Below are 12270 nucleotides of genomic sequence, written 5' to 3' on the forward strand. Positions count from 1 at the left end.
TCTCCTTGCCCTTGCGAGCAGGAGACTGACTTCTCCCGGTCTTCCTCCTTTTACTGGTCGGTGCTGGGGAGGTGGATGGTCATCTGTCTGATGATGGCACCCGCGGGCTGCTCTGCACTGACGCCACGGTGCTGGGTGCGGAGTCCGATCTCAGCTGTTCCGGTGCTGGTGTCAGCGCCAACTCCATAAGGAGCACTTTAAGTCAAATGTCCCGCTCTTTCTTAGTGCGAGGCTTAAAGCTCTTGCATATCTGACACCTGTCACTGATGTGAGATTCTCCCAAACACCTTAAACAACTGGTGTGGGGGTCACTGACGGGAATGGGTTTCTTACAGTGGTCGCGGTTCTTAAAACCCAGGGAGCAGGGTAAGCTCCGTCCCGAGCCTAAGTCCCATTTGGGGCAACTAAAACTAACTAAACACACTAAGGGAACTAATACTAGTTGATATAACTATGTACAATAGAAAGGTTTGCAACAAACATAGTGAGGTAAATAGAAAGGCGCATAAACACTGCAAAATTAAATGTAAAAATGTAATAAGAAAAGCGAAAAAGGAGTTTGAAGAACAGCTAGCCAAAAACTCAAAAGGTAATAACAAAATGTTTTTTAAGTACATCAGAAGCAGGAAGCCTGCTAAACAACCAGTAGAGCCCCTGGACGATCAAGATACAAAAGGAGCACTTAAAGATGATAAAGTCATTGCGGAGAAACTAAATGAATTCTTTGCTTCAGTTTTCACGGCTGAGGATGTTAGGGAGATTCCCAAACCTGAGCCGTCTTTTGTAGGTGACAAATCTGAGGAATTACCACAGACTGAAGTGACACTAGAGGTGGTTTTGGAATTAATTGAGAAACTTAACAGTAACAAATCACCGGGACCAGATGGCATTCACCCAAGACTTCTGAAAGAACTCAAATGTGAAATTGCGGAACGATTAACTATGGTTTGTAACCTGTCCTTTAAATCAGCTACTGTACGCAATGACTGGAAGATAGCTAATGTAACGCCAATATTTAAGAAGGGCTCTAGAGGTGATCCTGGCAATTACAGACTGGTATGTCTAACATCAGTTGGGCAAATTAGTTGAAACAATAATAAAGAATAAAATTGTCAGACACGTAGAAGAAATTAAATTGTTGTGCAAAAGTCAACATGGTTTCTATAAAGGGAGATCATGTCTTACTAATCTATTAGAGTTCTTTGAGGGGGTCAACAAACATGTGGACAAGGGGGATCCAGAGGGCACAGTGTACTTAGATTTCCAGAAAGCCTTTGACAAGGCCCCTCACCAAAGGCTCTTATGTAAATTAAGTTGTCATGGGATAAGAGGGAAGATCCTTTCATGGATTGAGAACTGGTTAAAAGACAGGGAACAAAGGATAGGAATAAATGGTAAATGTTCAGAATGGAGAGGGGTAACTAGTGGTGTTCCCCAAGGGTCAGTCCTAGGACCAATTCTATTCAACCTATTCATAAATGATCTGGAGAAAGGGGTAAACAGCAAGGTGGCAAAGTTTGCAGATGATACTAAACTGCTCAAGATAGTTAAAACCAAAGCAGACTGTGAAGAACTTCAAAAAGATCTCACAAAACTAAGTGACTGGGCAACAAAATGGCAAATTAAATTTATTGTGGATAAATGTAAAGTAATGCACATTGGAAAAAATAACCACAATTGTACATACAATATGATGGGGGCTAATTTAGCTACAACTAATCAGGAGAAAGATCTTGGAGTCATCGAGGATAGTTATCTGAAGACGTCCACACAGTGTGCAGTGGCAGTCAAAAAAGCAAACGGGATGTTAGGAATCATTAAAAAAGGGATAGAGAATATGATGGAGAATATCTTATTGCCCTTATATAAATCCATGGTACGCCCACATCTTGAATACTGCATACAGATGTGGTAACCTCATCTCAAAAAAGATATACTGGCATTAGAAAAGGTTCAGAAAAGGGCAACTAAAATGATTAGGGGTTTGGAATGGGTCCCATATGAGGAGAGATTAAAGAGGCTAGGACTTTTCAACTTGGAAAAGCGGAGACTAAGGGGGGATATGATAGAGGTATATAAAATCATGAGTGGTGTGGAGAAAGTGAATAAGGAAACATTATTTACTTGTTCCCATAAGAAATAGGGGCCATCAAATGAAATTAATGGATAGCAGGTTTAAAACAAATAAAAGGAAGTTCTTCTCCACTCAGCGCACAGTCTACCTGTAGAACTCCTTGCCTGAGGAGGTTGTGAAGGCTAGGACTATAACAGGGTTTAAAAGAGAACTGGATAAATTCATGGAGGTTAAGTCCATTGATGGCTATTAGCCAGGATGGGTAAGGAATGGTGTCCCTAGCCTCTGTTTGTCAGAGGGTGGAGATGGATGGCAAGAGAGAGATCACTAGATCATTACCTGTTAGGTTCACTCCCTCTGGGGCACCTGGCATTGGCCACTGTCAGTAGACAGGATACTGGGCTGGATGGACCTTTGGTCTGAGCCAGTATGGCCATTCTTATGTTCTTATGTTGTTCTTATGAACAGTTCTACAAAAGAAAAGGTTTGCTGAATCAAAGAAATGTACTAGCACCATCACTGGTTGTAAGAAGGAAGGAACTGAGGGTGGCGGGAACCGGTGGCGCCCCTTATACCGCGGCATATGTGCGCCACTCCAGCAGGCACCAGACCCAGTCCCCTACAAATACCACTGAGGGAAAAACTTGTGGCACTGGTATACATGGTGAGCACAAACACCTAACATGGAATGGACATAAGCAAGCACACCTAACATGGAATGGACATAAGCAAGCAGTTGAAGAACTAAAATTATTACTTTCCCTGTTTTTTTTCTATCACAGCTATACAGCAGCAGTAGCATATTTAACTGAGCTAGAGAGGTGTACAGCAGTGGCTCTCAACCTTTCCAGGACTACTGTACCTCTTTCAAAAGCCTAATTTGATGTGCGTACTCCCAAGTTTCACCTCACTTAAAAACTACTTGCTTACAAAAATCATACATAAAAACACAAAAGTGTCAAGACACACTATTACTGAAAAATTGCTTACTTTCTCATTTTACCATATAATTATAAAATAAATCAACTGTGATATAAATATTGTAATTACATTTCAGTGTATAATACATAGAGTAGTATAACCAAGTCACTGTCTGTACGAAATTTTAGTTTGTACTGACCTTGCTAGTGCTTTTTACGTAGCCTGTTGTAAAGCTAGGCAAATATCTAGATGAGTTGATGTACCCTCTGGAAGACCTCTGCGTACCCCCAGGGGTAATTGTACCCCTAGTTAAGAACCACTGGTGTACAGTGTGTGATCTTGTTATTGGGCCCTTGTCATTTCATATTTATCCCCCCTATTGTTTGTTATTCCACTGATCGTGTCATATCTAAAGTGATATTGCAAGCTCTTTGGGGCTGGGGCTGCCTAATTACTATTTTCATTCTATAAAGGAACTGTAATACTCCCATGGTGAAAAGAGCTGGATGTTGGGAGGGTGTCTCAGTTCAGTTCTTAATAGGCAACTGTCTTTTTTCTGAACTTCCCATCATAACTGGCATCTTTGTTTGCAGTCTTATCCCTGAAAAATAGTTGTCAAAGATTCAGCAGGCCATTGAAAATGGATTCTTTTCCTCCTCCTCGGAAAGGTCCCTCCAGAGCAGTGCTGAGGGATATTGGCAGGAGGTGAAGTAGAGCAAGCTTGCACAGCCACTTCTATGAATAAACAGAAAATTTCGGTCTTCAGCCCCAAGGGTTGTCAATCCAAAATCTTTCACCATCTCCAAATTCACCAAACCAAAAGCCCAGAGGTATTGGAAATGTGATAACTGCCAGAGCAATTCAAAGCCAACACACAACCAGCCCCAACAATACTTTACCTTCTGCTGAGGAAGAAGGGAATTCTGGCATTTCATGAGCTGTTGGTGTCTGAGGAGAACTGTTTGAACTGGTTTCCTTCAAACTGCTATGGGATGATCCACTTACTGTTGCAGTAGCTTTAAAATAAATATCTGACTGAAATGACAAAGAACACATTGTTAGCACAGCAAGACTTCCCAGTTTATCATTCAGACTGTGCCCAAAGAGTTGTCCTTTACATGGTGCAGCCATTGTATGCTGATTTGCCAATGGAAAGGCCTTAAAGACATCTGGAGCTGACATCCAAGAATCCTCTGGTGGTATACAGTTGGCAGAGCAGCCAGCTCCTACATGATCTCTCTATTTGCAGTTAGAGAAGGTGGTATGGCCTGGGCTTTCCAGAGGGCTGTCAACTCCTGACTGGGCCCCTTGGCCCTGTTGGCAATCAATGCACATTAGAGTAGCCTGAAGGACAAAGGTGACCAGCCCAAATGGCTCCAGGAATAGGAGAAGGTCAAAAACAGCACCAAGCCATATTGGCACACTCCTACCCTCCTACGTATGCTGTGTGCTCCTCAAATACAACTGAGGAACTGGACCAGAGTCCAAGGGTTTGGCTCAATAAGCAACTTGTGTTCATATGAAGTTAGAAAATGTAGCCTAATCTTTCCTTTACTATCACTGTTCCTTATTACACATAGAGAATTCTCCCTCCTTTTTCCAGGTGCATATATAAGGGCTAAGCACAGAACATATTGAAGTCATGGAATTACGCAAGGATGAAGTTGGCCTATTTGCACTTACTCCATGCACTCACATCTGGTGACTCACCAAACCCCTTTACCCTGTGTTCAGTCAGAGGAATGTCAAGTGGAAAAGAGAAAGGGGTATTCCTAACTATGTAAAATGAAAGAAACTGGGAAAGACATTTAAAAAAGAGCATCTCTGGGTGAGCAATGGTAATATAAATGATAGTGCTGCACTTGGATTTGAGATTTATACTCAAATAAGGAATATATATGGTCACTGCAGCCAGTGAAATGAGCAGTCCTGTGCTTCTTTAAGATCATACATCTAAGTATACAGCTTCAAATTACATATATAATCTGCAGCCTAACTTGCTCATATAGGATCAACTATTTTTGTGATTTTAATAGACTGTTCTGAAGGGGACTGTCTCCATTCTATGCTTGCACACCCAGAAGTCTGTGTTACCAGGAACTGCACATACACGTTGTAATGAGACCTCACACAGGGGCCCAACAAGGTTTTCCTATGTCTTACCCTTGATGCAACAAGTTGAAGTTCAGGCACCACAGCTGTGTGGACTAGGTTCCCATTCACCACTAATCGTATCTCTATGGAATCAGTAGTGAAGGCCAGGATATAAGGGAAAGCACAAACTGCAAGGGAACAAGGGCTGCTATTAGTGAGAAAAATTATGAACATATATTTATATCAGATGTTTTACAAAAGCACCTAGAGTTTTTAAAAGATTCTAGAAGTTTCCTGAAAATCTGACTTTCTCTAGCATCTCCCCTCTCTAGCGTAAATATTTTAGAAATTTTTAAACAGCCTCTAAAATGCTGATGGGTGTCCAACTGCATAAAGCCTGTATGACTGCCTGACTCTCCACATTTAGTAGGGCGTAGATGGAATCTCTCAAATAGAGCAGGAGGAAATGAACGGGCTGAGGAGAACAAGAAAAAGAAGCCAATGATTTCAGAATTTTGTTTTTGCATGGAAAGAATCTGCCAAATAGATATAGAATAGCTTTTCTAAACTATCAAATGCAAAAATCTAGGTGAACTGGCACAGCCCTAGAACTGAGTGTGACATGGCTGCATTTCTGTAACACCCACTGCTGCTCCAGTAGGGGCTAAGTACAATTCCAAACCAAATGAAAATGTTAAACCATCCTACTAGGTTACTACAGTCTTTTCTTACCAATAGCATAAGGAACCTGGTTCCAACTAAAGTGGAAGTCTGATGCCGATGTCTGGACCAAAGGAGAACCCCCATTATAGGGGCATACCTTTCTGTAGTAGCAGACATCTGTAACAAAAAACATCTGTTACCTCACACAGAAAATGACACAAACTGACATTAAATAAAATGGCTTAGAAAATTGGATTATATCTTCCTGTACAGCTGTTAAAACCATAAGAACATGAATTTACTGACTACAATTTTTAAAGGGAGAAAAACAGAGGTAATATAGAATATATAATATATTGTGTCTCATCTGTGGTAAAATCTGATTTAAGTGTCTACTTTGATGTCAAAGCTATTTATAATTTATTTTACAATTCATTAATATTTTATGAAATCATGTGTTTGCTTGCTTCCCCGATCCTCCATTACTTGTCTGTGGCTAGAGACACGGGCAAGAAATGTTCTGATGTTGACATCAATGGCACAGTATCTGTTGGCCAGCATGAAACACCCTTTAAGCAGTCATACATTAGCACAGTTCACACTCCCCAAAGACTGAAATGTACAGAGAGGGGAAACTTCCATATGAGGCCTGGGGGATATGAGACAGAGGTTTTATTAATCAAATGACTTGTGCACCCAGTCTCTCAGGAACTGCAGTGTTATTTTTACAATGGCTCAAATTCTATCAAATTCATGGTTTTCATGCACTGCATGTTCTTCCATCAGCAAGTGCTTCTACAGCACCTACTTCTAACCATAAAACTGGTAATTTTCCAATACTAAAAGGCAAAAAGGAAAGAATAAAAGCATAGGTCAGCCAGTAAGGGAGGCAGGACTCCACTGACTGGCTTTTTAAATCTGGATTCACTGATTACTCAAAGAACATTATTATTACAGTGATTATCCAATGTGAACTATGAATCACCATCTATTTCCCTAGTTGCAGGATTTCTTTCAATTATGAATTATAAAAGCCAGGAATAATATACTTAAAAATTATCAGTACATCCGCAAAGTCAAAGCTGAAATCAAGAAAGTCACCGTCTTTCTATGAGTAGTACACACAACAGGGATTCTAGTAAAACTGAAAACCAGCTTACAATTCCCCATTCTTTTTATTTACTCGGATTGAACTCTTGAATTTTGTCTGAAAGGATGCCATTACTTCCTCAGATGTCTAGCCTTTTGTATCAACAGGTACTTATATGGACTTCATTACTGTAATGTTTGAGCACCTCACAATTTTTAATGTATTTATCCTCACAACTTCTCTGTGCCGTCAAGAAATGCTATGACATTCATTACAGATGGTGATCTGGGCATAGAGACTAAGGCCCAATATCTTAAAGGTATTTAAGCATTGCTGCACTCAGTGTTGCAGTGCCTACCTAATTTAAGATCCTAAGTCTCATTTTCAAAAGGAATTTTGGTAGTTATGAGCCTAAATTTCATTGACTGTCAACAGGATTAGGCTCGTAAGTGCCTGAAACCTTTTTGAAAATGACACAGTCTCCTAAATCAGGTAGGCATTGCAGTGCGGAGAACAGCAATGTCTAAATACTGATGAAAAGTTGGGATCTAATTGTTTTGTCCAAGGTTACACAGGAAGTCTGTGGTGGAGCAAGGAATTGCATCAAAGTCTCAAGCAAGAGTCCTAATCATTGGATGATTCATTAAAGATTGTGAGGGGCTCAGACACTCTGGTAATGGGGTCATATAAGAAAGAAAGGCAATTATAATAATGGATACCTCAGAGCTGACATTTTAGTGAGCAATTAACACCAGAGGTGGTTCTCCAAAATTGGAGAATTTCATTTGTACCCCTGAAAATAGAAGCAGGTAGCTGATGTTTCTACATTCTGCACAGCTTGTCATAAAACAATAATGAAAATTATATTGAAAAACTGCTAACTTAGCAATATGTAGAATCATATCCCACAGACAAACAGGATTGATACAAGCAGACTGATATATTAAAGTTTTTAAACTTTCTTTGCTATTGCCTGGATCAAATAAAACAGCACTTACAGTTATAACACAACAGTAGACCAGCATCACCATCTTCATATACATCAATAGCTGCAACAAAATTAACCTGCAATGATAATGGGTAAGAGTAGTGGGCAGACTGGATACTGAGGTTATTACAAACTGCTTTTGAGAAAAATGCAACACTTTGTCCCAGAGTCAGTGGAGATGCACTCCTGCAGCTCAGAACAAAATTTGTCCTTTTCAAGTGTAGCCTTCTGTATCTATGCCTTTATTTGGCATTCATTGTAAATCCACTCTTGGTAAGGGATTCAATTAGTTTTCCAATCAATATTTTCTATAGTAACATCATAATGCAGTAACAGACTTTATCTGGAAACACAGATGTTTAGAAAAGGGAAGTTACTTACCCTTTATAACTGGAGATCTGTAGATTCTTCAAGATCTGTAGTTCCTATCTGTATTCCACTGTGCGCTGATGTGTCGGAGACTGGAGATTTCTAGCAAGTAGTGTCTGTCTCTGCCTATGTAGTTGTTCCCCTCGTGTTCCAGACTGAGGGCATAAAGGATGATGCGGAGTGACCCCTCTCCAGTTCCTCTTACTGCAGATCAGAGAGGATCCGAAGTAGAGGGGAATGAGGGTAGGTAGTGGAATACAGATAGGGACCACGCATCTTGAAGAACTCCAGTAATGAAGACTACTTAATTCCCTTGTTTCTTTGAGTGCTGGTCTCTGTGTATATTCCACTGTGAGTGACTGACAAGCAGTACTCAGAGAAAAGGAAGATGCAAGGATGCAGCTGGGATGGCTGCTTGCAGAACCGCTATCCCAAAGGATGTGTCAGCAGAGGAGGCTTGACTCAAGACACAATGTCTCATGAATGTGTGCCTGGAACTCTACATCACCGCCTTGCAAATGTCAAGCAGAGGTACTTGTTGAAGTGATGGTACTGAGGCTGCCTGTGCTCTTGTAGAGTAAGTCCATATCCCGTGTGCGATAAGACAGTAAATAACAAAGTAGGATGCAGCCAGAGATCCTCTGAGAGGAAAAAGCTTGTTCTTGGACTTGTTCTGCTGTGGCCAGAAACAGCCTAGGTGACTGATTTGTTCAGTTCTCTGTAGGTAAAAGGCTACAGCTTGTCTCACATAACAGAGATGAAGTTTCCTTATTTTGATGGATAAGAACACAGAAAGAACACAGGTAAGTGCATATTCTGGTTTATGTGAAATTCCTAAACTGATTTAAGGGTGAATTTCAAGTGTAGTTGTAGTGAGATCTTGTCTTTATGAAATGTAGTATAAGGAGGGTCTGCCATTAGGGCTCCTAACTCACTTATTTGTCTGGCTGAGCTGATAGCAGCAAGATAGGGAATCTTCATAGATTGGTAAAGCATCGAGTTGGAAGGGTGGCACAGTGACTGTTGGAAGCACTAAATTAAGATCTCATTGAGGGGTTGGTTTTATTACTCGTGGGGAAGTTCTAATTAAAACCCTTTAAAAATTTGGAGGTGATGGGGTGAATAAGGCAGCATAGCTGTCTGATGGAGGGTGATGTGCTGATTGCTGCTAGGTGAACCTGTATGAAGCTAAGGGAAAGGCCAAACTTCTTGAGCATAAGAAGGTAATGTGGGATATCAGGGATATCTGCTGACTCAGGAGACTCAATAGAGCTGCTGGGCCCAGATAGAGAAACGCTTCCAATTGACAAGACAACATTTTCTCATGGAGTCTGTTAAGGCTGATTCCCCCCTCTGGCACTTCGAGTGCAGAAGGTGGGGACCCACAAGGATTCTAAAAATTAATACTGGCCACTCAAGGCTGGTATTAAAATCCCAAGGTCACAGTTTCTCTCTGACCTTGGATGGGTAGATGCCACCACCACCAAAGTGCAAAAAACCCCAACAAAAAACAAAAAAACAACCCTTGGGAACCAGGAAGGCTCACTTGGGAATTCGTTCCTGTGGGGTACCCTCAAGCCCTTTCACCCCTCCCTCTGGGGAAGAGCTGAGAAAGAAAACAAAGGAAATTAGCTGTTGCCCCCAACTAATTAAACAACATATGCACAAACCTCTTCGGACACCAAAAATCCAATCCTGTTCTTAAAAAAGGTAAATTGTATTAAAAACAAAAAGAAAGAAAATACATCTGGAATTTAGGCTTTTGCTAGATTTTAAAAAAAGCAATTACAAAAATTAAGCATCAAGATAGCTCTCTTGAGGTTTAGCTTAAAGGTTACAAGCGAAACAAAAGCACCTGGGGTTAGTACAGAGGAGTCCACAAGCCAATAAGAAATAAAAGAAATAACCCTAATTGCATCTTCCTAGACATTCCCTGATTACTGACATATTGGGGGTTTGACATAAGTAGGGTTGAGGTATGACTGATGAGGTAGGGTTGATGCTTCTTCATACCTGGTTTTAAAGCTTTTTACAGCATAGCTTCAGCCCTGTCCTGCTCTGTCCCCTGTCACTGGAGAACAACAACGAGAAAGGGAAGTTTTTTTCCCCAATTTTAAAAAGTTCTAGCCCTCCCATTGGCTCTTTTGGTCAGGTGCCCACTCCCTTTCTTTAACCTAGCCAGGGATACTTGTTAACCCTTTACAGATTAAGCAAGCAGAGAACAGCCAACAAGAGTGACTTTATAGCTGACTGGCTGGCTGGGTTTCCATAAAAGGGAGCTACTCCCTCCCCTTCATTTATCACAGAGTCCATTCTACTATTAATACGGATGGCTTGCACATTCTGGGAACAGGAACATTCTAGATCCGATGCCCATCCAAATACCAACCTGTGAGATGAAGAATTCCGGTTTGGGATGTCTGATCTTGCCTTTTTCTTGAGCCAAAAGGTCTGGAAAACAATTAATGCTGACTAGTGGTCAGGCTGACACATGCAGGAGAACTGGAAACTAGAACCTCCTGGTCCATCTGTGCATGATGAAAATGACTCGTGCTCTATCACATCAAGACTTCTGTAATACTCAAGGAAGCGGTGGGACGGGTGGAAATGCATAGTTTAGGTGGTCTATCCAAGGAAGAAGGAAAGCAGCGCTGTTGGAGAATGGCCTTGAACTTCCCTAGAAAAAACAGTTACTAACCTTCGTAACTGTTGTTGTTTGAGATGTGTTGTAGGTGTATGCACATCCCAAGCACAGTCACCAGAAAATTTTCCCTCAGTGGTACCTGTTGGGGGTGGCTCGAGCGCCCTCCGGTGCCGCACGCTCACAGCGCCAGTATAAAGCCCCCAGCTGACCCTGCACCCCCTCAGTTCCTTCTTTTTTGGATAGCTCTGATGTAGAGAGGGAAGAGCATCTTCGCAAGCAGGCAATGAAGAGAGGGAAGAGCATCTTCTCAAGCAGGCTGGCTAACCTAGTGAGGAGGGCTTTAAACTAGGTTCACCAGGGGAAGGAGACCAAAGCCCTGAGGTATGTGGGGAAGTGGGATACCAGGAGGAAGCACGAGCAGGAGAGCGCGAGGGGGGGAGGCCTCCTGCCTCATACTGAGAAAGAGGGAAGATCAGCGAGTTATCTCAAGTGCCTGTACACACATACAAGAAGCCTGGGAAACAAGCAGGGAGAACTGGAAGTCCTGGCACAGTCAAGGAATTATGATGTGATTGGAATAACAGAGACTTGGTGGGATAACTCACATGACTGGAGTACTGTCATGGATGGATATAAACTGTTCAGGAAGGACAGACAGGGCAGAAAAGGTGGGGAAGTTGCACTGTATGTAAGGGAGCAGTATGACTGCTCAGAGCTCCAGTATGAAACTGCAGAAAAACCTGAGAGTCTCTGGATTAAGTGTAGAAGTATGAGCAACAAGGGTGATGTCGTGGTGGGAGTCTGCTATAGACCACCGGACCAGGGGGATGAGGTGGACAAGGCTTTCTTCCGGCAACTAACGGAAGTTACTAGATCGCAGGCCCTGGTTCTCATGGGAGACTTCAATCACCCTGATATCTGCTGGGAGAGCAATACAGTGGTGCACAGACAATCCGGGAAGTTTCTGGAAAGTGTAGGGGACAATTTCCTGGTGCAAGTGCTGGAGGAACCAACTAGGGGCAGAGCTCTTCTTGACCTGCTGCTCATAAACTGGGAAGAATTAGTAGGGGAAGCAAAAGTGGACGGGAACCTCGGAGGCAGTGACCATGAGATGGTCGAGTTCAGGATCCAGACACAAGGAAGAAAGGAGAGCAGCAGAATACAGACCCTGGACTTCAGAAAAGCAGACTTTGATTCCCTCAGGGAACTGATGGGCAGGATCCCCTGGGAGAATAACATGAGGAGAAAAGGAGTCCAGGAGAGCTGGCTCTATTTTAAAGAATCCTTATTGAGGTTACAGGGACAAACCATCCCGATGTGTAGAAAGAATAGTAAATACGGCAGGTGACCAGCTTAGCTTAACAGTGAAATCCTTGCTGAGATTAAACACAAAAAAGAATCATAGAATATCAGGGTTGGAAGGGACC

At 42.0% G+C, this 12270-nt stretch overlaps 1 protein-coding gene across 14 annotated transcripts in view; it reads right to left on the reverse strand.

Moving 5' to 3' along the window:
* Positions 1 to 12270, reverse strand: part of GARNL3 (GTPase activating Rap/RanGAP domain like 3) — a 227851-nt gene that overhangs the window by 16043 nt on the left and 199538 nt on the right. For all 14 annotated transcript variants that reach the window (XM_043530540.1, XM_037879520.2, XM_043530542.1 and 11 more), the window contains 4 exons: positions 7841 to 7907; positions 5822 to 5929; positions 5159 to 5277; positions 3895 to 4030 (listed from right to left, as the gene is read on the reverse strand). In XM_043530540.1, the coding sequence (XP_043386475.1) occupies positions 3895 to 4030; positions 5159 to 5277; positions 5822 to 5929; positions 7841 to 7907 (430 nt within the window). The remainder of the gene's footprint in view (positions 1 to 3894; positions 4031 to 5158; positions 5278 to 5821; positions 5930 to 7840; positions 7908 to 12270) is intronic.

The sequence above is a fragment of the Chelonia mydas genome, chromosome 16 (assembly GCF_015237465.2).
Source record: "Chelonia mydas isolate rCheMyd1 chromosome 16, rCheMyd1.pri.v2, whole genome shotgun sequence".
Taxonomy (NCBI): Eukaryota; Metazoa; Chordata; order Testudines; family Cheloniidae; genus Chelonia; species Chelonia mydas.